The sequence below is a fragment of the Medicago sativa genome, chromosome 5, assembly GCF_051527215.1.
Source record: "Medicago sativa cultivar Bolivia chromosome 5, Bolivia_mono, whole genome shotgun sequence".
Taxonomy (NCBI): domain Eukaryota; kingdom Viridiplantae; phylum Streptophyta; class Magnoliopsida; order Fabales; family Fabaceae; genus Medicago; species Medicago sativa.
Genome location: NC_140753.1, coordinates 5,867,035 through 5,891,280, shown reverse-complemented (window position 1 = coordinate 5,891,280; position 24,246 = coordinate 5,867,035). Strand labels below are relative to the sequence as shown.

General features: G+C 34.2%; 5 protein-coding genes and 1 non-coding gene across 13 annotated transcripts in view; 2 read left to right on the top strand and 4 right to left on the bottom strand.

Annotated features, from left to right (window-relative positions):
• The window catches only part of LOC146919488 (bax inhibitor 1-like), a 47,420-nt gene that overhangs the window by 10,295 nt on the left and 12,879 nt on the right, over positions 1-24,246 (bottom strand). The gene's annotated exons all lie outside the window — the stretch shown is intronic.
• Positions 1,607-1,678, top strand: TRNAK-UUU (transfer RNA lysine (anticodon UUU)). Its single transcript has one exon. It is a non-coding gene; the product is annotated as a tRNA-Lys (tRNA).
• LOC146919495 (large ribosomal subunit protein bL19c-like) lies at positions 1,827-4,883 on the bottom strand. The gene is made up of 5 exons (XM_085712927.1): positions 4,810-4,883; positions 4,349-4,690; positions 3,277-3,363; positions 3,030-3,163; positions 1,827-2,141 (listed from the first exon to the last, which is right to left on the bottom strand). Exons 1-5 carry the CDS (start codon positions 4,831-4,833, stop codon positions 2,033-2,035), a joined length of 696 nt encoding a protein of 231 aa, XP_085569053.1. The 5' UTR covers positions 4,834-4,883; the 3' UTR covers positions 1,827-2,032.
• Positions 6,257-6,779, bottom strand: LOC146919494 (uncharacterized). Its single transcript, XM_085711041.1, has 2 exons — positions 6,573-6,779; positions 6,257-6,490 (listed from the first exon to the last, which is right to left on the bottom strand). The coding sequence occupies exons 1-2, from the start codon at positions 6,777-6,779 to the stop codon at positions 6,257-6,259; spliced, it is 441 nt and encodes a 146-aa protein (XP_085567167.1).
• Positions 14,516-24,192, bottom strand: LOC146919492 (dynamin). Of its 8 annotated transcripts, XR_015011513.1 has the most exons (9): positions 23,942-24,188; positions 23,631-23,719; positions 23,473-23,548; positions 22,643-22,692; positions 22,236-22,556; positions 20,894-20,932; positions 20,641-20,755; positions 18,837-18,951; positions 14,516-14,715 (listed from the first exon to the last, which is right to left on the bottom strand). XR_015011513.1 is itself a non-coding variant. In XM_085712921.1 (8 exons), the coding sequence occupies exons 1-8, from the start codon at positions 24,069-24,071 to the stop codon at positions 14,702-14,704; spliced, it is 834 nt and encodes a 277-aa protein (XP_085569047.1). In that variant the 5' UTR covers positions 24,072-24,184; the 3' UTR covers positions 14,516-14,701. The 8 variants fall into 8 exon arrangements, 7 of the variants coding, with proteins under 7 accessions (XP_085569047.1, XP_085569045.1, XP_085569044.1 ...); XM_085712921.1 differs by lacking the exon at positions 18,837-18,951 and having other exon boundaries at positions 23,942-24,184; XM_085712919.1 differs by lacking the exons at positions 14,516-14,715; positions 18,837-18,951 and adding an exon at positions 17,645-17,694 and having other exon boundaries at positions 23,942-24,185.
• On the top strand, positions 14,735-15,807 carry LOC146919493 (uncharacterized). The gene has a single exon (XM_085712930.1). The coding sequence runs from the start codon at positions 15,128-15,130 to the stop codon at positions 15,509-15,511; it is 384 nt and encodes a 127-aa protein (XP_085569056.1). The 5' UTR covers positions 14,735-15,127; the 3' UTR covers positions 15,512-15,807.

Genomic DNA, 24,246 nt, shown 5'->3' with positions numbered 1-24,246 from the left:
CAACATTGTTAATACGTGTTCATTATTTATATGTTGAAATATGATTGAATGTTGATGTAAATTTTCGATACACCATAGATGAGGGGAAGACATGGTACCTGGAGTTGAGTGTATAGAGAGAAGAGAAGGAGGAACGTGGATAAAAAGAAAGATATCATAAAAGGAAAGACATCCATTTTTATGCCAGAAAGAGATATTTGCTCGGACCCATCTTATTTTGTTTTAAAAAGTTAAGAGTTACGAGATGTTACCACATTCATAATATTTTCTGACAACATGTTTATAAAAATATTATTTATTAATTAAAACAAATACAAAACATAAAAGAGCATGGTTTCTCACATCTGGAAATTGAATTCAATTTATCTAGATCATTCGTTCTCTTGATGAATCATTAGAAATCACACACATAAGAAGATCCGTTTTCAATCAAAGCAAGCACAATGTTGGGAGGGTTGAATAGCTAATCTGATTTGAGTTAAAGGAAAATGAGTTAGAGGTTCTAAGACCATCTACAATGGGGAGTCCTTCCCCTGTTAAGCATCATTGTAAATAAGCACCCCCTTTGTGACACCAATGAATATGGTGCTTATGAAGGTGGGTGCTTGTATAGGCACCCTCTCCTCCTATTACTCATGGGCCCCCACATGTACAATTAATTCTATTTTTTTATATATTTAATTATTGTATTATTTTGATATTAAAAAATAATTATATAATAGTTGTAAATAATAGTTGAATTTGATTCCTAAAAAAAAAATAGTTGAATTTGAATTTGCTTGTATTCAATTACTTTATTTTAGTTGACATTTCTTGTATTCAATTACTCCTTAAAAAAAATCTGTACTTAATTACTTTATTTTTTTCCTTCTTTAAATTTGTTTTTTTTTTAATAATTTATAATTAAATTATTTCAATATTTTAAAATTATATAATTATGAATGAGTATAAAAATTATTGTTAAAATGTAATGATATAGAGTTATTGCTGGGACCCAATTAATAATTATTTTGAGGTGCTGGGTTGGAGAGATTGGATGCTTATTACGTATTAATTATAAAACGAATGACGTGTACAGTCGGGACCCATTTAAGCACCCAAATGGGGTGCTGCATTGTGGATGGTCTAAGTTCAAACCCATACGAAAGAGTAAAAATTAATCTAACAAACTAACTTCTATTAATATTTTTCATTAAAACAAAAGTACAGCTTTTGAAGATTGTGTCCAAATACGAAAATATGCAATCATCAACAAAAGTGTGTTCCTAAAATCAAGATCCTAAAAGCAAGGGAAGAGTCCAGACTTTTGTCATAATGATCAAAATAAAAGTAATTCTTTGATTGAAAGAAAAAAGAAGTAATTCTCTGATGCTTTTAATAAAGACAGCATGAAAGCCAAACAAAGTATTAAAAAAGGTAGAATGATGGTAACAGGGGCAGATTCATCACTGACTTCTAAATAATACTACTACAGATCAGGTCCTCCAAAAGATTGAAGACGGTGGCTGCCCAGTATTTTATTTGGAACATTCAGGTCCATACATACGTATTTTGATCAGGCACAACACTTGAAAAATTAAAATAATAGGAAAAAATTAAACATCAAGCCGTCTTAGCTCAGTGGTAGAGCGCGTGGCTTTTAACCACGTGGTCGTGGGTTCGATCCCCACAGACGGCGATTTCTTGTTTTTTACTACTGCATAATGTGACAACTGACAAGGATGGCGATTTCTTGTTTTTTACTACTGCATAATGTGACAACTGACAAGGATATTTAGTACTAGTAATGTATTCATTAGTGCTTGGCTTTCTACCAGAAATAAGCATGCGGAATAAACACTTCAAATTTCTCAATATTATCAAGGGCAATGTAGACTTGTTTCCATTTCTTAGAGAATATATTAAAGGGAAGAAAATGATACATTCTACAATACAAGAAATCAAAATAAACAAATTGTGGGCGTGAAATCACATTTCCGAGATCAGCAGATTACTTTGAGAATAAGAACATGATGAACAGCGTGTGACCTTATCATTTGAAAGTGGAGAATCTGGGAAGCTTGTCTTTTAGATAGTACAGTCTTGCCTGCCTGACCTTTCGGTGCTTTACCACTTTGATTTCTTTGATGTTTGGTGAGTAACTGTGACATGAAACATAAGCATCATAACATACGTTATTTCAGAAGAAAAATCCAATAAACGCTTCATTTTATAAGGCAAGGTAATGGGAATCATGTTAGTGTCAATAGGTAACGTAATAATGTGATCCATTTGGCTAATTTGCTTGAATAAAAAAAATTCAGATCCTTAATATCATATTTCATAAACTATTACTATATAAGCAACGTAAGAGACCTTAGAGAAAAATAATGCAAAGAACTGCATACGTTTATTGGCCATTAACAGACATGTTACAACACATTGAAACAAGATTAATCTCAACCTCATTCTTTTAGAGGAAAGAGATATCATTAAACAACAACTAGGACTGAAAAGGCATTTCCAAAGTGTTGGAAAGTCAAACAGAAAGGGTTGCACGATTACAACTCTCCAATGGAGTGAGTGAGTCCAATTTGTAAGATCAAGGATATTTTCAGCTGTATTGGTATATGATCGGTGCTCCTAAACCAATTTCTTAACAATGAAAGGTGCAAAGTTGCAGATTTTAACAGGCAACCATGGTACCAGTACTAGCATAGGCATGACAATAACACAAAATGCAGCAGCTTGGAAGTAATCTACAATTATAGAAAATGATAATTCGACTATTCTATTTCATTTTCATATATTTGGTCATCCAATGTCTCTAAAGGGACTTCAATTCACTTAAACACAAGTAAAACTGTTAAATGAAGAACTCGTCCCAAATTCCCATCTTCCAGTTTGAACCTCTTCTATCCTAATCACAACAGCAATTAGATACATGGTGATGCACAGCAAGGCATCCAAAAGAAACATTCACCGGTGCAAATGACAGCACTAATCCCTATTAAATTATCGCGGAGAAAGGCAAGAGTGAGGGTACTTACATTGGGAAGACTATCTCAACCCCTGTACCGGCAATAATTCTTCGGACGCGAATAGTCGTGTGAATACCAGCATTTTGTCTTGATATGACAATACCTTTATAAATGGATAACCTACGTTTGTTCTCCGGAACTTCCTGCAAGTAGGACAAAAATAAATGACCACAGAAATCATATCATCTTATGACCCTTCTTCAACATATTAATTTGAAAGAAAGAAAAAAAAAAAAAAAAAGAACAATGTCAATACCAATCTGATTTCCACAATATCTCCAGTCCTTAGGTCAGGAGTGGTCCTCACTTCATCTGAAGCTGCAATTGCCCTCTTATGCAATATCTGCACAAACAATACCATGCATTTCAGAGTTCATTGATCTTTACTTTCTCCCTCATTTTTTTTCTTCTTTTGGGTTTCTACTTATTTTCTTAGTCTAGTTGAAGATACAGAACATGAAAATTTAACTCGATAATCAACACATTCACACTTGCCATGTAACCTTCAAATAGAAATTTGATCCAAGGTAAATATGTTGGAAGATCTGCCTTAATTGCAGCCACCTTTAGGCCATTTCATTTGCCATCATTTCGGCGCTACAACACATTTAATGTGTTGGGTTTATTCATCAATATGGCCTTTTTAGTGCTTATAAGGTCTGGATGCATTTGGCCAAAAATCCAAATTCTAATATGGTATGAGCTCTCATTTAACAAAGGACTTCTCGAAAGCGATTTAAACAACTTCGAATAATAGGTACCAATTCATCTCTGTAAGGAGGACTGTTAAATATACCATTTGCTTTTGACACTTTTGGCTTCCTAGCATCAGAGGCTGTTGACCTTCTACATAGAATCCAAAGGGTTATGCATAGCAATGTTATGTCTCCTAGGTCCATGAATGTTGTGTTTACGAGGATTGGTTTTGCCATCCAAAAAGGTTTAGCGGCGCAGCTTGTTGCCCGCTTGCCTCCTATTCATGTGTAAGTAATATTGATAGTAAATATATATAATCTCCAAATTTTCTATTATAAGCATAATTGTATTTCTAAATTACCTAATGAACATTTACTAGTAGTAGTCTATATATTAACATTGGAGCTTATACTTTGTATCATTGAACTGAATATCATCTAAGAAGCACTAACACAAACACGAACACCAGACGGACACGACAACTATCGTAGTAATTTGAGAAAATGAAATCTCATGTGTGTTGGACACGCCTTTGATCTGAAGTGTCAGTGCTAATATCATTCAGAAACTTATTACTCAAATTTCAACTTAATCATTAATAACAGTATAGAGTCATGGAAGAAATAACTTACCCCCATAACATCACCAAGCTTAACACGAGTTTGTCTAGGCGGCTTGGCTTCCTCCACCTCAGATGCAGAATCCAAAACCTGTTCTCCTTCAGTTTCCGAAACTTCATCAGCATTATCCGAAGCTTCAGGATTTTCATCAACATTTGAAACAGCCTCGGAATTGGAATCAGCTCTCACAATAAAACTAGGTTTAGCAATGAGAGGAGGATTACAGCGCCATGAAATTGAGGTCGAAGAAGCCCTGGAAATGAAGGGTAAGTTACGAGAAGCGAGGGTGGAAGCGGAGCAAGCAGAAGAGAAACCTAGCTTTGTTGGAGGACATTGATTAGGAGCAAATAGTGTCTGTTAAAATGAAAGTTTTTGAGTTAAGTAGTGAAATTGAAATTGAAAATGCATCATAAGTATTTGTTACAATGAATTGGATAATAATGAGATGAGAGGGAAAGAAAAAAAAATAAAACCTGAAGAAATACTTGGGAAGCCATAAGGAGGAAGACCGTAGAGAGGAAGAAGAGGAAACTAACTACAGCATTTTAACAAAAAACTTTCTTATCCGTTTCTTCTATCCGTTCCACACGTGCGAAGGAAGGACTGCACTTTGGTTCGGCCTGGCCTTACAAAAAATAAAATAAGATTTTTTTTTTTTTTTACAAGAATAAAATACGATGTTAAACTAGTACACTCCGTCTCTCTCATTATCAAATTATCTTTTGTTTATATGTGTATTAAATATGAAAATCAAAAAGTTGTTGTTTTTTATAAAAAAAGAAGTTATTGTTGACCACATAAAGTGTCAGTGCAACACAAAATCAATTGCAACGATAGTTAATTGCCGCTGGCACCAACAAAAGAGTTAGTATTGCTGACACCAACATTAGTTAACTATTGGGGTGGCAAAACGGGTCCAACCCGCCGGGCCGGCTCGTTTAGCCCGCTATTTTTGGCGGGCTGAGTCAAAGTTTTCAACTCGCTTCCTATAGTTGGTTCGCCCCCGCTTAACTCGTTGAAAAAACGGGGCGAGCATGGGGCGGGGGCGGGCCGGCCTGTTTAACTCTTTTTTTTTATAATTATGTTATGTTTTGTATTTATTTTAGCTGTTGGATTTATTTTATGATTTTTTTATGTCGCGAATTTGTTATATGTTGATTACTTCTCCTTATTTTGCAATTAAGTAGATGTTAAGTTCGACAATTTGTTTATTATCTTGTTTTTAGTATAAATTTATTTGATGTCTATTCTTTTATATTTTTTTTATGATAAAAGTAGCATTATTTTTTGTTACAATTAAGTCGTATAAAGATGCATTAAGAAAATTGTTGTTTTTTTTTTCTATATATATATATATATATATATATATAAATTTGTTTGGCATGCCGGCCCGCCAACTCATCTGTCCGCCACTAAACGGGGCAGGGTGAGATTTTGGACTCTGTCACCTAATTTGACTCGTCTCGTCTCGTCCCGTTTTAAGCGGGCTTATGCGGGGCGGGCCGGCCAGCTTTGCCATCCCTACTGACATTGGAACTTGTCGTTGTGCTCTTCTACTTCTACAAAAGTCAGACTACATAGTTTTTAAGAATTCACAACTTTTATGTTGTTTTCCCTACATTATTCTATGATACATTCATTCATTAAATAATTCAGTCATAAATTCGAACACAAATTATTGAAAATTATATTCATTCATACGACAATTGTTTAAGTTACGATTACATTAAATCAACTACAAAATTAAAGAAATTCAATCATTATTTACAAAGAAATATAAAAAATAATTAAACATAACACTAGTGACTGGAATCACACATCCACCCATGGGTTACCGCCTCCTTCCAGCTATCTGGTACGTGGTGGTCATAATCATTGCATCTCTCATCCTCGTGACGACATCACGATAGTCACCGCTGTCTAACCATCACAAAACACACCATTCACCATGTTGACATAGTCATGTATGGTATGAAGTGTGGAGTGACGGTCTTTGGCATGATCCTTCTCGATGATGATCTCATGGTTAGTCGACCTTGGGGGTGGTGCATGAGCCCCCTCAAAAGGTGGCTGCATCAGAGGGTGAGAAACCGTATAGAACCAAACCACGTACCCCAGTGTATGCTGCCATGGATCGACTGCCACCAGACCCCACTGAGCCACACATGTGATGTGTAGCATGAAGTCGATGAAAGCCTCTCAGAATATCCTAGACACGGTCGTACTGCCTCTTAACCTGCTCTAGCAAGTGTATATACACCTTCCCTTTGCCGTCCATAATCCACCCAGAGTACCAGAAAATCTCCTTGAATGCCCATACCTTCGGATGATCATCATAGGGGCTGAAAATGATGTAGTCTACGACAAGGCGATCAACGATGCCTTTGTAGGGTGCCAGATGTTTGTGACCCTTCCAAGGAACAAAACGACCAACGTGTGACATGTATGGGGTATATAGAAGGATCAGGCGACCATGTAAACAAGCATTTAAAGTGCTCCAGAGCCAATGCTTGAAAATGAAAACAAACACTTTATATTGTTTAAATATATAAACATATACATAAAAATAATATGTAAAATGCAAACAAACATTTTATACATTTTATACGAACATCGATAGGATATACTACCTAAAGTAGGGTCAAGTATCCGTCGAAGGAGCTCGTTATGAAGTTGTTAGCCTCAGACAGATAGTGGTAGAGATATGTGAATGCCATCCCCCCATAATAACTCATTCATCCTGTCCAAATCTCGGAACCCAACTAGCCATACGAGGTCAATGTTCTTGTTGCTCTTCCATGTTGCTACGTTAATTTTGGACTAACAATGATGTAAGTATAATGATACTACTTTCTTGTTCAAATTATATTACTTTACGTTAATTTTGGTTAATATCTTTTTAACAAATTTTTTGTATTTTAGAGTCACACTCGTCTATGTAAAGACAATTAGGTATGGGAGGAAAGTTGCTACACTTACACACCCAGCATCACGTTACGTGTAACGCCCCATTTTTATTCTAGTAGATGGGTGAATATTTTTATATGGCTTTATTTGTTAAATAAATGATTTTATGTGAAATATGTGTTTTGTGTGATTTTATGTGATATATGGTGTGATGCTATATTATTGAATGATTTATGGAGTTGTGTATTATTTTAATGAATATTGTTTTATTATTTGTGGAAATAATAGGAGAAATAAAAATAGGAGTAAAATATTAATATTTTGGTTAATGGGAATTAATTAGTAATTATGTGAAATTAGTGGGAGTTAAATGAGAAAAAGGAGAGGTTATATTTTGGGAGTAAAAGAAAGAAAGTCAGATAGAAACATTTCACGTACAACTGAGAAAAGGTGGGTTTTGAGAGAAAGAGGAGAAGAACCAAGAGAAGGCTAGGAGAAGAGCTAGGAAGAGAGAATCCAACCGTTTTTGATGCAGAATTTGCTGAATTAAGGTAAGGGTGGGATTCCTTTCAATAATCTTGATATATAATTTGAAAATTGATGAATTAGGGTTTGAGGGAGTTTGAGGATTAATTGATGAAAAGTATTAGATTAATGAAGAGACTGTAATTAGACCTTAGATAATCCCCATAATGATTGTCAGAAGTAATTTTGAAGCTAAAACTATGTGATTAGATGAGATGTCGGCGAGTTTAAGAATTAGGGTTGTGGGGTTTTGGAAAACAATTTTTTTGAGTGGTTTAAACTTGAATTTTTCTGTAGAATATGATAGAGCTTTGTGTCAGGAGCGCGTAGGCGAAAACGGCATCGAAAACGGATTAACGGTTTAGGTTTTACGCACGAAAACGTGAGAGGTAGAAAATCTGATGTTGTCTGTCGAACTATGAACGTGCCACGATGGAAGCTCAACGTGCCACGATTTTTTCAGGAACGAAACCATTTTTAGGCTGTCCAAACGTGCCACGATGGTTCCTCAACGTGCCACGATGGAGTGTTAACCTAGACTATTTTTTGACCTATTTTTATGTCTCTAAAGGGGTCCTAAGATGTATAGTAAGGCCCCAAATCAATAAACTTAAGTGTTAGGGATTTAGTTGAGGTGTTTTATGGATATTGGCTTATGTTCTATTGATCAAAGCTTAATTGCTTTTGAAGGATGTTTTGAAATTTGAAATGAATGTAATTGATTTTATATATATGATATGTGTTGATTTCCGTTGTTGACGTTGTTGTATCGTCTAATGTCTAAGTTGGGGAGTGTGTCATAATTGTTTAGGCACATATGTTGTTGTTGTTGCAGTCGTTGTTGAAGTTGTATGTTGATATACACAAGTTGAGTCCATTTGCATACTCACATCTGTTGGGGGCTTATGCCCTGGAATGTTCATCATTCAACCCGTTGGGGGCTTATGCCCTGGAATGTTTATCATTCAACTTGTTGGGGGCTTATGCCCTGGGATGCTTTAACCATCCAATTTGTTGGGGGCTTATGCCCTGGAATGCTTAGCATTCAACGCGCGTAGATTGGTACCACCTGCATGATGCATTAGTTGTTGTTGTCGTAGCATTGTTGGGTTGTTGTTGTCGTTGTAGCATTGTCGAGTTGTTGTCGTTGTCGAATTGTCGAGTTATCGGTGTCGTTGTGGATAATGTTGTTGTTGTTGTTGCTGCCCCTTGTTGCTGAAAAGGATTATGTTGTGGTTATATGTATTCTTTATATACATTATTAATGATGCATGTTGTGATATATTGTTATTTTCATTAATTTGATGAATTATATATTATTATTATTGGATAAGTTTCTCACCCCTTCTGCGTATATGTTGCATCGACCGTGGGTAATGTGCAGGTAATGATGGCTTGTAGGTTTGGTCGGCTCAAGTGTCTAGGGCTCTGATACATACTAGGATGGGGAAATCGTTGCGAATGTCTTCTCATTTCTTTTATGTATCACATATTTTGGAAAAGACTTGCTATTAGAGTTTATCGTTGTTGAAAATAAAGTTGAATTATGTTGGGGCCTTTGTGCCAAGATTTTCATTGATGTTGAATTTTGGTTGAAATTATATTTTTAAAGAATTATTCCGCTGCAGTTTATTAAGATTCTTTATGTTGACCTTAAATAAATAGATATTTTCTATTTATGAATTTTCGAAAAGTAGTGTGACACTCCGTTGTGTGATTACTCTGATTATAATAATTAATATTACGTTGTTGGGAAAACGGGGTGTTACATTACGCCTAGTTGGGATTCAGTCAGGGTATCTTGTCTCTTTCCACTTCTCCAAACTTGGTTCTCTACACAGTACCAAAGGACGGCGACAGAGAAAGATCAAAAGGGCTCCATGAAAAGCCTCAGACTGTTCATGTGGTGGTTTTGGTGTATTATGCTGATCATGCTCCTCAGGATGCTGCCTATGCTCGTAATACTGATCTTGAGTAGGTTCGTAGTAGTGATGGTCAATAGGATTATAGTAGTGACCTTCCGGGTTTCTTTTAATTTGGACCAATAAACGTTGGGGTTCAACTTGGACCAGTTGAAGGTTGGCCATTGATATATTAATATTTAATACATGCGGTTGAGATTAATTATTCACTACCTGTTGTCCAAGTTGAAAGATAGGCAAGGCTTATGTAAGATTGGCTCCATTGTAATATTTTTGTCATTTTGTGAAAAAACTATATACGAAAAATAAAATAAGATTTGTGAAAAAGATTAATGTGAAAAAAATCTGCTACAATAAAATACGAACAAATAATTTATATAACATAAGATGACAGTAACGTAAAGTAATATACTAATATAATATCAGCCAATTTATTCTTTTTAGAAAAAATTATTTACGAAAAATAAAATAAGATTTGCGAAAAAAAACTATATGAGTGAAAAGAGTTTGAAAGGAAAAAAAAACTTTTATTAATTTTTATTCCTCAAACAAAACTTATATTAATTTTTATCAAGTTTGGATGCCAATCTCTTATTAATAGTTACGTTTTTATTTTTATTGCGAATTTCATTCTTACAAATTTTTATAGTGGCTTGTATTTATTTTTAGGGTCATGTTAACTTGTGCCCTTAGGGCACAAGTTAAGAAGCTTAAAATGGAAATTCAAAATAACTTTTATAATTAAAAGACAACTTTTTAAACTTTTAATGCATTGAATGCACAATTTTTAAGAATTTTTTTCTACATTTAGCTTTTTAACTTATGCCCCAAAGGCATAAGTTAACATTTCCCTTATTTTTAATAAGATACAGAAATTGACAGTATTCTGGAATTTGTAACACTCATACCCATGTGCATCTACACTCTAGGGAAAAGGGGAAAAGAAGTTGCTAGCATGTTTTTCTATAAGGGGGTGTATGGTATGGGACAATCGGAACACTACCTGTTATACCAGGTAATTTCATTGGTCCAAGTTGGACCAAAACATACACTAGTCCAAGCTAAAGAGACCCGACCTTCAATACCAAAGCACGTGCAGGGTCAAGAACTTATGACGCAATCCTGTCATATTATATCACTGTGAAAATAAAACCTCATTGTGCCATTTTTTTAATAGAAATCACTGTGCCACTTTAATGTGTTAGTCTTTGAAATATCTTTATATATTTTTTTTAGAAATCTCTTTCTATGAGAAACATGCCAACAAAAACACGAATTGAGTAATAAAATTTCATTGTCAACTTTGTCAAACTAAAAAATCAAATAGGTCTTGGGTCAGGTTCAATCATGCGAATACAACAATGTTAAATCTTTTGAGTGAGAGTTTTGTCATTCATTGTAATCCATCAGATTTGAAGAATTAGTCTCTGCAATTGTACGTTAAGAATTATAATACTCGATTTACACAAAATAAATAAATGGTCCTTGACCAAAAAATAAAATCAACGGTCCATGTCCTAGTGACAAAACTCCTACAAGATGAGAATAATCAACTTTTTTTTTTTACCAAATGAGAATAATCAACTTAAAAAAAGAAAAATGTATTTCTAAACAAAATAGAGTGTTTTTAGCACTCTAGTTGGTATTGCACCTCACAAGTACATATACTCCTAAATGAACCTCCGAACTTTATCTTCGTCAGACATACGTGTAAATTCCACCTTTTGATTGCATGAAATATTCTCGTTTGAGTAGCTGTGTCACCCAACTTAAAAGAGGTAACTTTTTCTTGTCTTTATAGCTATATATCTATGTATATATATTCACCACAACAAAACCTCCATTGCTCTGTTCTATTCATCTTCTGAACCACTTCCTCGTACAACAATGGCACTCACACGTGCCACACTCGTGCTAGCCATGTCCCTTGCTCTTTTGACAATGACCATATCCCTAGCAGCACCATCACCCATCATGCTGCACACTACTTCTTCACCTGCCTCCTTCCCAGTATCACTGCCACCAGGAAGCCAAAGCCCAAACACGAGTCCATCTCCAAGCTCCTCGCTATCTTTTCCTCCTGTCACAACTCCTGCTTCACCATCACCCACTCCGGCACCGTACACCGGAGAAACATATTATCTTGATCCAGTACCCTTAAATTCAAGCAACGCCTTTGTTCATAGGAGCAGCTTTTTCATGCTACCATTCTTTACTAGTGTTGCACTGCTTCTTTCTTAAACTCGTACTACAGTCCATGATGATTAAACTTTTAAGTAGACCGAGTCACTTACATATGCAACAATGTAGCTTTTTTCATTTTCCTATTTAGCTTCTTTGTTTTTTATTTTCCCTTCTTTTGTTGTGTTGCTTTGCTTTTCTTAGGGACAGACAGTAGTACCAAACCAAACATTGCAGATATGTATGTATTTGTTTGTTGGTGTCATATTTTATAGCATTTTGTAGCTAACTAAATAAAAAATCTTGCTCAAAGATGATGATTCAAAGGCAACTGATGTATCAAGCTCTATTCGTAGTAACAAGATTCATTAGGTGATTCAACTCAAATCTAAACTTAGAGAATATTTTCTACTAAAATCTAAATCATAAATCAAGATGCATGAAGGTTTTATATTTTATATCAAGGCATATCAATTATCAAGCATTAAGAACATAATTGAATCACTAATATCAATAAGAAACTACTCAAATATAACTGAAATCAAAAGAGATTATATGAGAGTTTGGTAGATGACACTCTATCTCAAACAGAGAGAAATTTAGCTATACTTATTATCATTTATCATGGTAGCCACTAGCCATCATCAAAATAAACACAAAGAATGGTCTTCAATGGCATTCATAGCTTCAGCTCTCTGTTATCTCTCTCTGCCTCATTCACTTCTTTCAGAAAATGGAATCCTCCATTTTATTTTCAGTCATTTGCCTTTAATAGAGAGGGTAAGTAAGTGAAATTCTGCTTAAGTGAATCCATTTTGACTTAAGCGAATTCGACTTTTCTTCACTTAAGCTTAAATTCAGCTGCCTTAAGTCAATTTCTCCTGTTTTTTCTTTCCATGTTTTTCTTCCCATTTCTTCGCTTTCATGCACAAGAACAAGACTTCAAATTCACCACTATTAATTAAACTAAACTAGTTACATAATATGGAGAAGATAAACACATTTATACCAAATTAAGTTAATAAAGTCCTTTAACATATATAACATTTTAAGTAAAAATGACACTTATCAACTCCCTGCAATCAAATTGTGATTGTAGCAAGATCTCAGTCATCTAATATTAATCAATGATTCATAATATTTTTAATTTATTTGTCGAACTTTAAATCTAGATCATGTGATTTCAATCAAACGGTTACAAATGCATTGACACCATGACTGAAAGATTTTTTTGATTATAGAGAATTCATGTCCAAATCTGACTATATGACATGAACTACAAATATTAATGTCATGTCATCTGCATCTTCAATATATATATATATATATGAAAGACATGTATCTGCTGGTGGAAAATAATTTCAACTCAAACTAAGCGGTATAGCTTTTTGCATATAGCAATTCTCCAGTAGGGTGGTTGTATAGTTAGAAATAAGAGGAGATCCGCTTAAGTCACTTATTCTTTCTACGATAAGATATTTTGATAATAAGTAGTGGATAGTGAATAACCTAATGATAGCGGATGAGTATAAAATGGATAGCAAGTTAATTGATTTTATAGTAGATATTTATTACTTCAACGGTTTAGGTGAAAAAATTTGTTGTTACGTCTAAATTACATCTTGGTGACAATGTTTAATTCGGTTTTTCAATTATCGTTGTTATTCCAAAGAGAAGATGATCTTTTGTGCTTACTTAGGGTCTAGAAAGTGAGATTTTTTTTTTCTTTCTGAAGAAGTCAAACTAGTCCACCGAAGTGGACACCAAGGAGAATCGAAGAGACCTTAAGAGGGACATAAGTTCCAAGCCAACACTACCAAATCTACCCAGATAGGTTTAGAATGTGAGAATTAATGGCCATTTTCTCTTGCTTCAAGATTCTATCCTTTGACACCAACTCCACCTTCACTTCCGAGTCCATCAAAGAACTATGCTCCAATTCATTGTCAAGCCCCAGTGGCCAAACTTTCCAGGGTAATGTTGTTTGTCCAATGCTGAAACCTGTCCTTTTGCTTAGATATTTGCTCAAATTCTCGTTGCTATCTTACATTATGTTCATAATACTACAAACATTGGTGTGCATATTGACATGTAGCAAATTTGTTTGTGTGCTTTAAACTACTTGTTTTGGCGTGCATTGTGGTCGAGGTGGAAAATGTGGGGGGTGATAAGTTGTCTCTGTGATGGTGGGATTTGAGGTTGTTGGTGGTTGGGGGCGAGGCGAGGTGGGGTAAGGAAGGAGAGAAAATGGGAATAAGATGCAATCCGGTATGAAAGAAACATTAGAAATCCAACAGAATTGTAAAATTCAATCATCGATGTAGTATGTTATATCACGACCAAATTTAATACCACTCCATGTTAAAAGCCAAACTTTTTATAAGAGAATTTTTTTAGAAACATGCCAACAAAACCCAAATTAAGATGTTTTTCTTTGTGAACTTTGTCCACTTAAATTAAAAATCTCTTATCCTTTTCTTTTTTTAGCTACAAACCTTTTGTTATGTGCCTCAGGACAAAGCCCTCACAATCACATCACAAGAGAAGAGAAGAATCAAACTCTCACCAAAGGAGAGAAGAAGTTAGGTTTAGGTAACTCATAAATTACCAAGAAAGCGAGAAAATGCATGTCTAAACAAAATAGTACTATGAATCTATGATATGAACTTCAGAAAAAAAATTACTACAATGATATGATATCTATTTTACACAATACACAATAAAATGACCAAAGTATGGTCCCTAAATACAACTCTGATGGTAAAAGTCTATAATACATTTGATATTCTGGGACGAGAATTTGAACCCACCATTTTCTATTTCTTTATGCTTAGTGTTTGTTCCCTGCTAGAAAAAAAAGACATAACTACATATATATTAGAATCGCCAAAATAATGTTAATTTTATAACTTTCCAAACACATGAAACCAAAACAAAATAGAAAACTCTTAACACAAGAGAACATACAAGATTCCTTGGGTAATTTTAAATGGCTTGTTCTAATTCTTGGACCTCACAAGATATATGCCTATAAACCTTGAGCTTTATCTTCTTTACACATACGTGTCGATTCCACCTTTTAATTGCAAGAAATATTCTCTTGTAAGGTTTGTGTGTCACCCAAATTAAAAAGAAAGAGTGAATAATAACTTTTTCTTATCTTTTCTACTATCTATATATCCATCACATAATAAAAGCTTTCTTGCTCTGTTCTGTTCCTCTTCTGAACTACTTCCTTCTTCTTCCTTGTGCAACAATGGCACTCACACGTGCCACACTCATGCTAGCCATGTCTCTTGCTCTGGTGACATTGTCCATAGCCCAAGCACCCTCCCCTGTATCACTGCCACCAGGAAGCCCAATCATGAGCATGAGCCCGAGCATGAGCCCAAGCATGAGCATGAGTCCAAGTATGAGCCCAAGCATGAGCATGGGCCCGAGCATGAGCATGAGTCCAAGTATGAGCCCACCTTTCCCTACTGCTGCTTCACCATCTCCAGCTTCCTCACCATCACCTTCCACCGGAGAATCGATGTCTGATAATCCAGTTGCTTCAAGTCCAAGCAACGCGGTTGTTCACAGAAGCAGTGTTTTCATGCTACCATTATTCTTTGCTGGTACTGCACTGCTTCTTGCTTAAATAGAATTAAGAGTTCTTGATTCAACTTCACGTAGACCAAGTCACTAAGATATGCAATCGTGTATCTTATTTTCTTTTCCTTTATAGCTTCTCTTTTTTTTCTTCCCTTTGTTATGTCGTTTAAATAATATTTTAGTGGATGATATATTGTTCTGTATTTTGTTATTGAATTGTTGGGGACAGTGGTGACCAAACATTGCATATGTTTGTGTGTATATTATGTTGGTTTCATTTGTTATACTTTGTAGCATTTTGTAGTTTACTAAATAAGAGAGATTTGGTGACTTCTACTTTTATATTCTAATGTTCAATTTGAGAATTCACATAATTGATGCTACTTCTTCTATTCTAACGTGTAATTAAGTTTCTCAACAAAAATAAACTGGATCAACTTTTATTGGTGTAACACAAAAGATTATGAATAACTTTTTATCAATTTCCTACATCTTTGAGCTCGCTTATTTATATGTCATTTTAAAGGCTGTAAATAAAGAACTGACTTAATGACATGAAATACACAATTGACAAATAGCCATGGATCTGCTGCTAGTGGAAATTGATTTCAACTCTAATATGTGGTTGTATACTTAGAGATAAGAGGAGATCCATTTTAATCACTATGTAGGCAACTTATTTAAACTAAAACAGCGCACTTTATTAAGAGTCGTACATCGGATAAAATATAACATTTAAATGAGTTTATAGGTGGAAGATTTTTCTCACTTTACACAAGTCTGTTTTTAAGAGTTGAACTGAGTTTATAGGTGGAAGATTTTTCTCACCTTACACAAGTCGATTTTTAAGTGTTGAATTAAGCTCGACCTAAACTAAATTAATTTAAGGAAAATGTTTGCTAACTGAAAGTTGTTCTGCCTACAAGTCGGTTTTATTGATTTGAGTTCTTAATTTTAAGGAATTCTCAAACTTGGAAGATAGGAAAGTGCTTAATGGGGTTGGTAAGCATAAGATAAGATGAACTTTAGCGTGTGGTATGAATCCTTAAAAGTGCTAGCTGTTAGAGAGCAACATGTGAAAAAAAATATAGTGATGGTGACGTTGCTTTTGGAGAAGGGAGAGCCGGAGAGGTGTCATTTTGGAATTTTATTAGCGTAGAAGAAAAGGTTAAAGGAGAAACCGAACGAATTGTGGTGGAAGAATACAAAGATGATATCGGTGGGTCTTTTATTGCACCAAATCAACCAAATAGAAAGTGACATGCACATGGTCTCTATATGTCTAACAATGTTAACTCGGATATTATAAGGTTGATGAACACATTTGAATGCAAATATGAAATATCCCATTTCGGACACACTACTATGGTTGATTTAGAAGAAGTGAAAAATGTAAAGTTTCTCACAAATGTCCTAAAAATGTTGATGAAATAAAAATGCTAAATAAAATGGACTAAAATATTTATCATGCAAGAACAAAAAGAATATATTATGTGTTCTAGATATGATTATAGCATTTAATAAACAATAGGCTAATGTTAATTTGTGCCCTCAAGGCACATGTTAAGATACTCATTATAGAAATACATATATCAAAAGGCGTGCATTCAACTTCTTAAAAGTTGTTATATTGTGTTTTTCAATGCAAAATTGCTCTATTTAGGTTGCTTAACATGTGCCCTAAGGGCACAAGTTAACATGACCCTAAAAAATATTATATAGTTTGAAACAAGAAAAAACATGTAAACGGTTCTTTTAACTAAAGTTGATGACACATAATCATTTGGCTGGTGTTTATGAAATTCAATGAATCTCAAATATCTTGTGGAATTAGTTTCTTTTTTTCTTCTTTTTTTTTGTTGGTAGAATTGTGAAATTAGTTTCTAAAATTAAAAAAAAAAAATCGATATCCTTGTATAATTATTACCTCCGTCCCTAATTATAAGACCCTTTTGAGAATTATTTTTGTCCCTTTTTATAAGACCCATTTGCTATTTCCAACTATATTAATTATTTTTTCCATACATGCCCCTATTTATTATACATCTTTTTCTTCAATCAACAATAAATATCATGTTGAAAACATAAACTAACCCCCTCTCTAAAGGATAAAATTGTAAAAACAATAGTAATTACAAACAACTTTAATACAAATATTCACTTTCTTAATTCCCATGATTTTGGCAAAAGGGTCTTATATATAGAGACGGAGGTAGTAGATAGCAAAACCTGGAAGAAAGGACGATTCCTCAGAAAATTACAACTCATTCATTTTATCTAATAGGAGTGACATAGTTAACAATCCACTCCAAGCTTGTGGGTGGAAAGATCAAGGTGCAATCCTCACAAAACACACTTTTAAAAAACATGTAAATGGCTCTTTTAACTAAAGCTGATGACACATAATCATTTGGCTGGTGTTTATGAAATACAATGAATCTCAAGTATCTTGTGGAATTAGTTACTTTTTTTTTGTTTGTTGGTAGAATTGTGAAATTAGTTTCTGAAATAACAAAAATCGATATCTTTATATAATTAGATAGCAAAACCCGGTCCTCGTGAACTTAGTTAGTTAGAGACAATGTATAATATATGCAAGGTCCGGGGTTCAAACTCCACCACCACAAAAAAAAGATAGCAGAACCCGGAGGAAAGGACGATTCCTCTCAAAATCACAATTCATTCATTTTATCTAATAGGTTTGACATAGTTGACAATCCACTCCAAGCTTGTGGGTGGAAATTTCAAGGTACATACAATCCTCACAAAACACACTTTTAGAGAGGAGTGGTGTGGTGGGTATAAACTTGTGACTAGTTACATTCAAACACAACTCAAACCTGAGAGGATTTAGAAGGAGAGTGAGTGGATTGAATGAGTATGGAATGTAACGTGTGGACTGTATTTTGTTGATTGCAGTTCTCTAAAAAGGCATAATACTGATAGTGGAGAATAGAAGAGGTGTGGACACACATCTTTGGCCACATTGTTCAATTTTTACAGAATATAATCTTTATGCACAAGTCACAGACAAGCATTTAAATTTTTCTACATTATAACAATAGACATTGGATTATGCCAAAAGTTAAAAGAATATATTCATTTATGATCATAATATACAAAGAGAATGCAGTAGCAGTACCACTACCAAATAAAGCATTAGATTCTATCACAATTCACAATGACTTGTATAAATTATACTTCTCCATGTGTGTACGTATTTCCATATTTGTTACTACTTTACAAAGGGATCATGAGTTCATGATCAACACTAAACAAATCAATTTAACTGAAATTATTGATATTCGATATACTCACACATTAAGAAAACGTACTTTTTTTTTTTTGTTGAGGAAATTAAGAAAACGTACTTGTCAAATTAATAATTAGGCATGAAAATTCCACATCATGTTGTAAGAGTTTTCTATTAGCTTTTTGCTTTCTGACTATTATTATTCTCTCTTTTTGAAGACCGGGTGTAAAGATCTGCAAACACAAAAAGTTGTGCTTTAAGCAAGTCCATATTCCAACTTCAGAATACCTTGAGTTGTTGGATGGCAACACAGTTAGGATGTTAGTAATTCACAATGATGCATTTGCACTTCTAATTATTTGTTTAAAGAAAACTTCAAAAATACTTCATGTTCTCCCTTTCGTTGATTGATTAATTTTTTTTTTTTTTTTAAGAAGCCAAAATGGAATATAAAAGTCATGCTAACAAGCATCCTAATGACATTGTGTAAGGAATACAAAAAAGAAATTGTCTTAAAAATTCAATCAAACCCATGTAAAAGTTATAATCACAAAATTTTCTATGTGAAAGTTACTAGTACTTTTGATTGTTTAAACACTATTAGGGTTCTTAGCATTTTCCATGTATTAATACCGAAGAGGACATTTTTTGGGGTCAAAAGATAGCAAGTGAGTTGATTTCCAGTTTTCTGCCCTTGACTAAGCAGATTATTTAGGGAAATGTTAACCAGTGATGCTCCCACATAGGTTGCTCTCAGCTAAAGCCTGAAGAGCCAACCAACAGAAGGATTACTTTTCACATCCATTTTGAACCAAACATGCCCTTCTAATTGTTTTATTTATTTTTTCCTTCCAAAATATCATCTCTAAAAAAAATTAAATTTCGAAATAGTTTTTTTCCAACCCGTGAAAATGTATCAGAACTGAAATTCCAAAACAGTTAACATGATTCAGGAACTCAACATTATTGTACTCTGTATTTATATCTCCAGAATGTGATGAAATAAAACTCAGTAAAATTAAACACTATTGTATTTCAAAAATGAGATACCAGTAATATGTTTTCTTGTATTTCAGAATTATAATTCCAAAACAGTCGATATCCTTGTAACATTGTAGAAGAATGTTTGCAACAAAAAAAAGAAAGAGGAAGAGCACCCACAAAATTTAGGCTAGTAGACTCAGCAACTTAAATCCCCTTGGACCTTAAGCCTCAAGTTCAAGACCCGTTTGGTTTAACGTAGAGAAGGAAGAGATTTTAATATAGGGGAAGGGAGAGGAGAGGTGAGAGATTTAAAAATATTGGTTGGTTCGACAAGGGAAGAGATTTTAATGGGATTATCAAGTCCAAACAAAAGAAATATTCTCTCCCCTCTAAATCCTCCACTTTCCGGGGAGAGCAAGTTACTCACGAGAGAATTTGAGAATTTACTCCCATCCCCTGCTCTTCCCTCCAAAACATCGAACCAGACAACTAAAATTTGAAATAACTCCTCTCTTCTCCCCTCCCCTCCCCTCCCCTCCATTTTACTCCTCTCCAACCAAACAGACCCTTGCCCATGTATCTTTTACTATATTATTTCTTAATTTTTCTTGGGACTATATAATAAAATGCTACAATAGCCATTCCTAAATACCTGTCATCTAATGCTAATTAGTATTTCTATTTAATGTGTCAAATCAGATGAACATGTGCCTATACTATATCCTGTAATTGGTAAGTAACCCATTAGCAGGGGCAACTTGTAGGAACAAGACCCAAAAAAATTAAGGGAGATCTCACGGTTTAGGGGAGCCCCTTTAAGCGATAACGTGCAAGCACTTCAATGAGTATATTAGTATTGTTAATCTGAACCTACTTTCTTCTTTGTTTTCTTCGACACTCAAAACAATCAGTACATGGCAACTTATTTCTAATTCTACCTGAAGAACTAGCTTCAAGTTTGCTGGATGGAACTTTCAGCTCCTTCACTAGTATCTGCCGAAGCTTCTCATTTTCCTCCACAAGTTCTTCAATCATTTGCTGGTGTTTCAAAACCTATAACCATAGGAAAAAATAAATAAACAAATAAATAATAGAAACTAACGAACCAGCGCAAAAAAAATCAACAAGAAGTATGTACTCTAGTTATAAGATTCCAAGTCTATCAGTGTTGAGGACAAAATGAAAAATTACCATCTGAAGTATTTTATTCTCTGTGATCAAACGTCCAGCCTGCAATGTATCTTAAATATCAGAATTTAATATAATATTTGAGTAATTCAGAAAAAACTCACGAAAGAGGGAAGGTGGGGATAATATAGACAAATGAAACTAAATATGTATATATATTGGTTAAACTGTGTAATTTTGTCATGCAGTACACTTCATAATTATGAAAATCATTTCATAATACATAAAGAATAACAAGACTTCTAAAAACAAATGCACGAGAGTTGTGTACCCAAATACCACAGTTAATCACCAAAAAGTATATAAAGAAACAACAAGTATTTAATCCTCGTTTAAAATTGTCACACAGTTTAACAACAGACGATGCCTACAGGAAGAGGACATGTGCAAACTAATTGAAAGATTGTGATACTTATTCCTCTCAGCAGATAACCATATTTTTCCAGTCTCAACAATTTAAACAGCTTCAGTAACTCAAATATAACCTTGTACTTAAATTTTCTTGTGACAGAGGGGTGTAAAAACAAATACCAAACAAATGTGATATTTGAAACACGAGAGAAATAGACAAATAGAGATGTGTTATCAACACAAAATGTTCGCGTATTGTTTTCAGGATTGCAGAGTGTTTAAATCTATTTACAATTATATTCTAGTGAATGATGCAACATTCCCCTGTTTTGGCCAAAAACCAAGCTCATAGGGAGAGATGGGGTTTTCTTTAACACCCAGGATACCGTTTTGAAAAAAATAACAATACTACCCAGCCTACATGACCAACTCATCCATCCTTTCTACCCACCATACCAGTAGCACCACCACAATAGCAGCCATTGCGGCTTGCGATTGCTGTTCCCAAATTCCATTATCGCCAAAACCCCAACATATCTATTCATGAGTTTTTTTTGGGAATTTTACAAAATACTATTTTGGAAAACCAAACACTTTTGGAAAAGTATGCAAGAATCGAATTTTTCCTAGGAGCCGTGATACAAGTCAAATGGCACAAAGCCCTTTGGAGGCTACTTTGCCTGAATTTTAGCCTACCTTCTCATCTCCACACTACGAGTTGGAACTTGGACCTCCCTTATAGCCCTAAAAAATCCTCATTCCAAATGGAAAATGGTCTCAGCAGTCTATATCTTCTTTCAAAAATATTTATCAATACAGAATGCAAAATTTTTGAATTCATCCATTTATGTGAAGCATAAAGTGTGCGAAAGTTCCAAGTTAAAAATCATTTTCAAAATTCTATATGTAAAAGTTAACTCTGTGCTTCAATGATCAGAAGAAAAGGCAGCAATATTTAGTTGTCATGAATGAAAATGAGTAAATGAGAGCTTACTGATTCGCTGGGTCCTCCTCCTTCTCCCTTCAACAGTGGATTTTGCAGAAAATTGTTAAGAACCTTCTCAGTTCGACTGCCATATGTAGAGTCGGCTGAAGTGTCTTTTATGGCAGTTTTATCAAAAGCCAAACCAATGTTCATTGGTTGAGACCCTACTAGACCTTGAGATAACTGATCAGCTGATTTAGTTGCTAACTGTGTCACGCTTCCAGAACTGACTGCGCCAGTGGCACTTTGTAAGGATGCTGGCAATGCACCCGGATTAAACGGTAAACTGGGAGTAATTCCAAACTTCATCATCATCTTTGTCATTGTCATCTAGGAAATAAAGTATTTAAACATGAGATACACAAAAGGCAGAGAATAAAAGACAATACTTTTCAAATGAGAGAAATTTCACATACTACGAGACATGATTGAATTTGATTCAACACCCCAGGTTTCACAGCAAGTCCTGTCATAATAATAAAAGAAAAAACTCAGCTACGAACTGAAGAACGTTCACAAAACATGGAGAGTCTTTGTCAACTGAAATAATCAAACATAATCCACCCATATGAAGTGGTAAAGAAAATATGGAAAGGATGGGATAGGAGTATATAAAATGATAACTAATTTTCATAGAAGATCAGAAATTAAGTCTGCAGTATCCAGAGATTTAGGCATGCCGCGGTTGTGGCACCCTAACAACATCTTCTGCTTCAACATTTTTATTCTTTAGTGTACAAAGCATACAAATATACAAGTTTACAATTTAGTTTTTTAATATACAGTTCGAGGCATAGAACACTATGGTGTAATTTGATCCTTGTAGCCGACCCCACTTAAAGCGATAAGGCTTGGTTGTTGTTGTAATATACAGTGCGAGACATAGCCCCTTATGCTTTATGAACTGTTATAATTTAATTGTAGCCTCCAGTGCCGAGGTGGTTTGAAAACCATTTTCATGGAGTGCATAACTAATATGTATCTATGATCTATAATACACAGGAAAGCTAGCTAAAAAATCATTCCACAAAAACCTACCTCCTGGAAAATTTTCAATATTATGAGATATTTTCCTAAATGATCTAAAAAAATTCGCAAGAATTAAACACATTGTTAATAGTGCCTCCTAAATGATCAATAATTCAAAATATCCCTAAATACACTTTTTAAAGTTACAAGAATTAAAAAAAAAAAAAAATTGTTCAGAATATAAAAGATGCAAAATGCATAGAATTGAAAAATTTACCAACTCCAACACCATGACCGAAACCAACTCCACATCCAACACCCACTTCAATATTCTTAGCTCCAATCTTCCTCAACTATATGAAAAACAAGTATTTAATAAAATAAAAAATCATAGAAGAAAAATAAAAGAGAAACATTGAAAAATGTGTTACTTACAGAAGTATTAACATGCCTGCTAACACCAGAAAATGCATCAGTTGCACCCCTAGTAGCACTCATAACTTGATTCAACATCGGTATTGCACCTACAACAAATTCAGAATAAGATAACAATTTGATTAATATAACATAATATAATTTCAATAAGATTAGTATTAAAAAAAAAAAAAAAAGTGAAAAAGGTAATAAGAGATACATGGTTTTTGAGTAGGGGAATTTTGGGGAGATTTGGGTTTGAACAAGATTTTTCCGAAATCCATAGTAATGTGAAATTGGAAGAGAATAAGGAAGGGAAAGGAGAGTAGTACCTAAATTTAAAGGGCTTCCAACACCGATACCAACTCCACAACCGATTCCAAAACCAGTAAATACTTGTCCAAATTTCAAAGTAAATGGATTCGAAAATCGAATTTCATTTCCTTCATTTTTGTTTTCCATTCCTCAATACTACTCTTATCTTTTATTTCTTCTTTAAGCTAATTGTTGCAGTGAGTTGAGTTGAGGAGCATCGTATTCGTAGAACGTGGCGGTTACAGCTTGAATCAATGGAAGCAATTGTTGGTTGATACCAGAATCAAATTTCTCAGACTGAACTACTGGATCAGGCTTATTC

What these genes read in the sequence shown, in the direction of transcription:
- LOC146919495 (XM_085712927.1), bottom strand. Translation starts at nt 4,833, where the DNA reads ATGGCTTCCCAAGTATTTCTTCAG. An exon ending in CTTCCCAAGTATTTCTTCAG is followed by an intron (nt 4,691 to 4,809) that starts GTTTTATTTTTT and finishes TCATTTTAACAG; the next exon opens with ACACTATTTGCTCCTAATCA. An exon ending in AGCTTGGTGATGTTATGGGG is followed by an intron (nt 3,364 to 4,348) that starts GTAAGTTATTTC and finishes TTGTTTGTGCAG; the next exon opens with ATATTGCATAAGAGGGCAAT.
- LOC146919494 (XM_085711041.1), bottom strand. Translation starts at nt 6,779, where the DNA reads ATGTCACACGTTGGTCGTTTTGTTCCTTGGAAGGGTCACAAACATCTG. An exon ending in ATATACACTTGCTAGAGCAG is followed by an intron (nt 6,491 to 6,572) that starts GTTAAGAGGCAG and finishes TGTGTGGCTCAG; the next exon opens with TGGGGTCTGGTGGCAGTCGA.
- LOC146919493 (XM_085712930.1), top strand. Translation starts at nt 15,128, where the DNA reads ATGGCACTCACACGTGCCACACTCATGCTAGCCATGTCTCTTGCTCTG.
- LOC146919492 (XM_085712917.1), bottom strand. Translation starts at nt 24,071, where the DNA reads ATGGAAAACAAAAATGAAGGAAATGAAATTCGATTTTCGAATCCATTT. An exon ending in CGGTCATGGTGTTGGAGTTG is followed by an intron (nt 22,693 to 23,472) that starts GTAAATTTTTCA and finishes TTATTATGACAG; the next exon opens with GACTTGCTGTGAAACCTGGG. An exon ending in AAATTCAATCATGTCTCGTA is followed by an intron (nt 22,557 to 22,642) that starts GTATGTGAAATT and finishes TTTATTTCCTAG; the next exon opens with ATGACAATGACAAAGATGAT.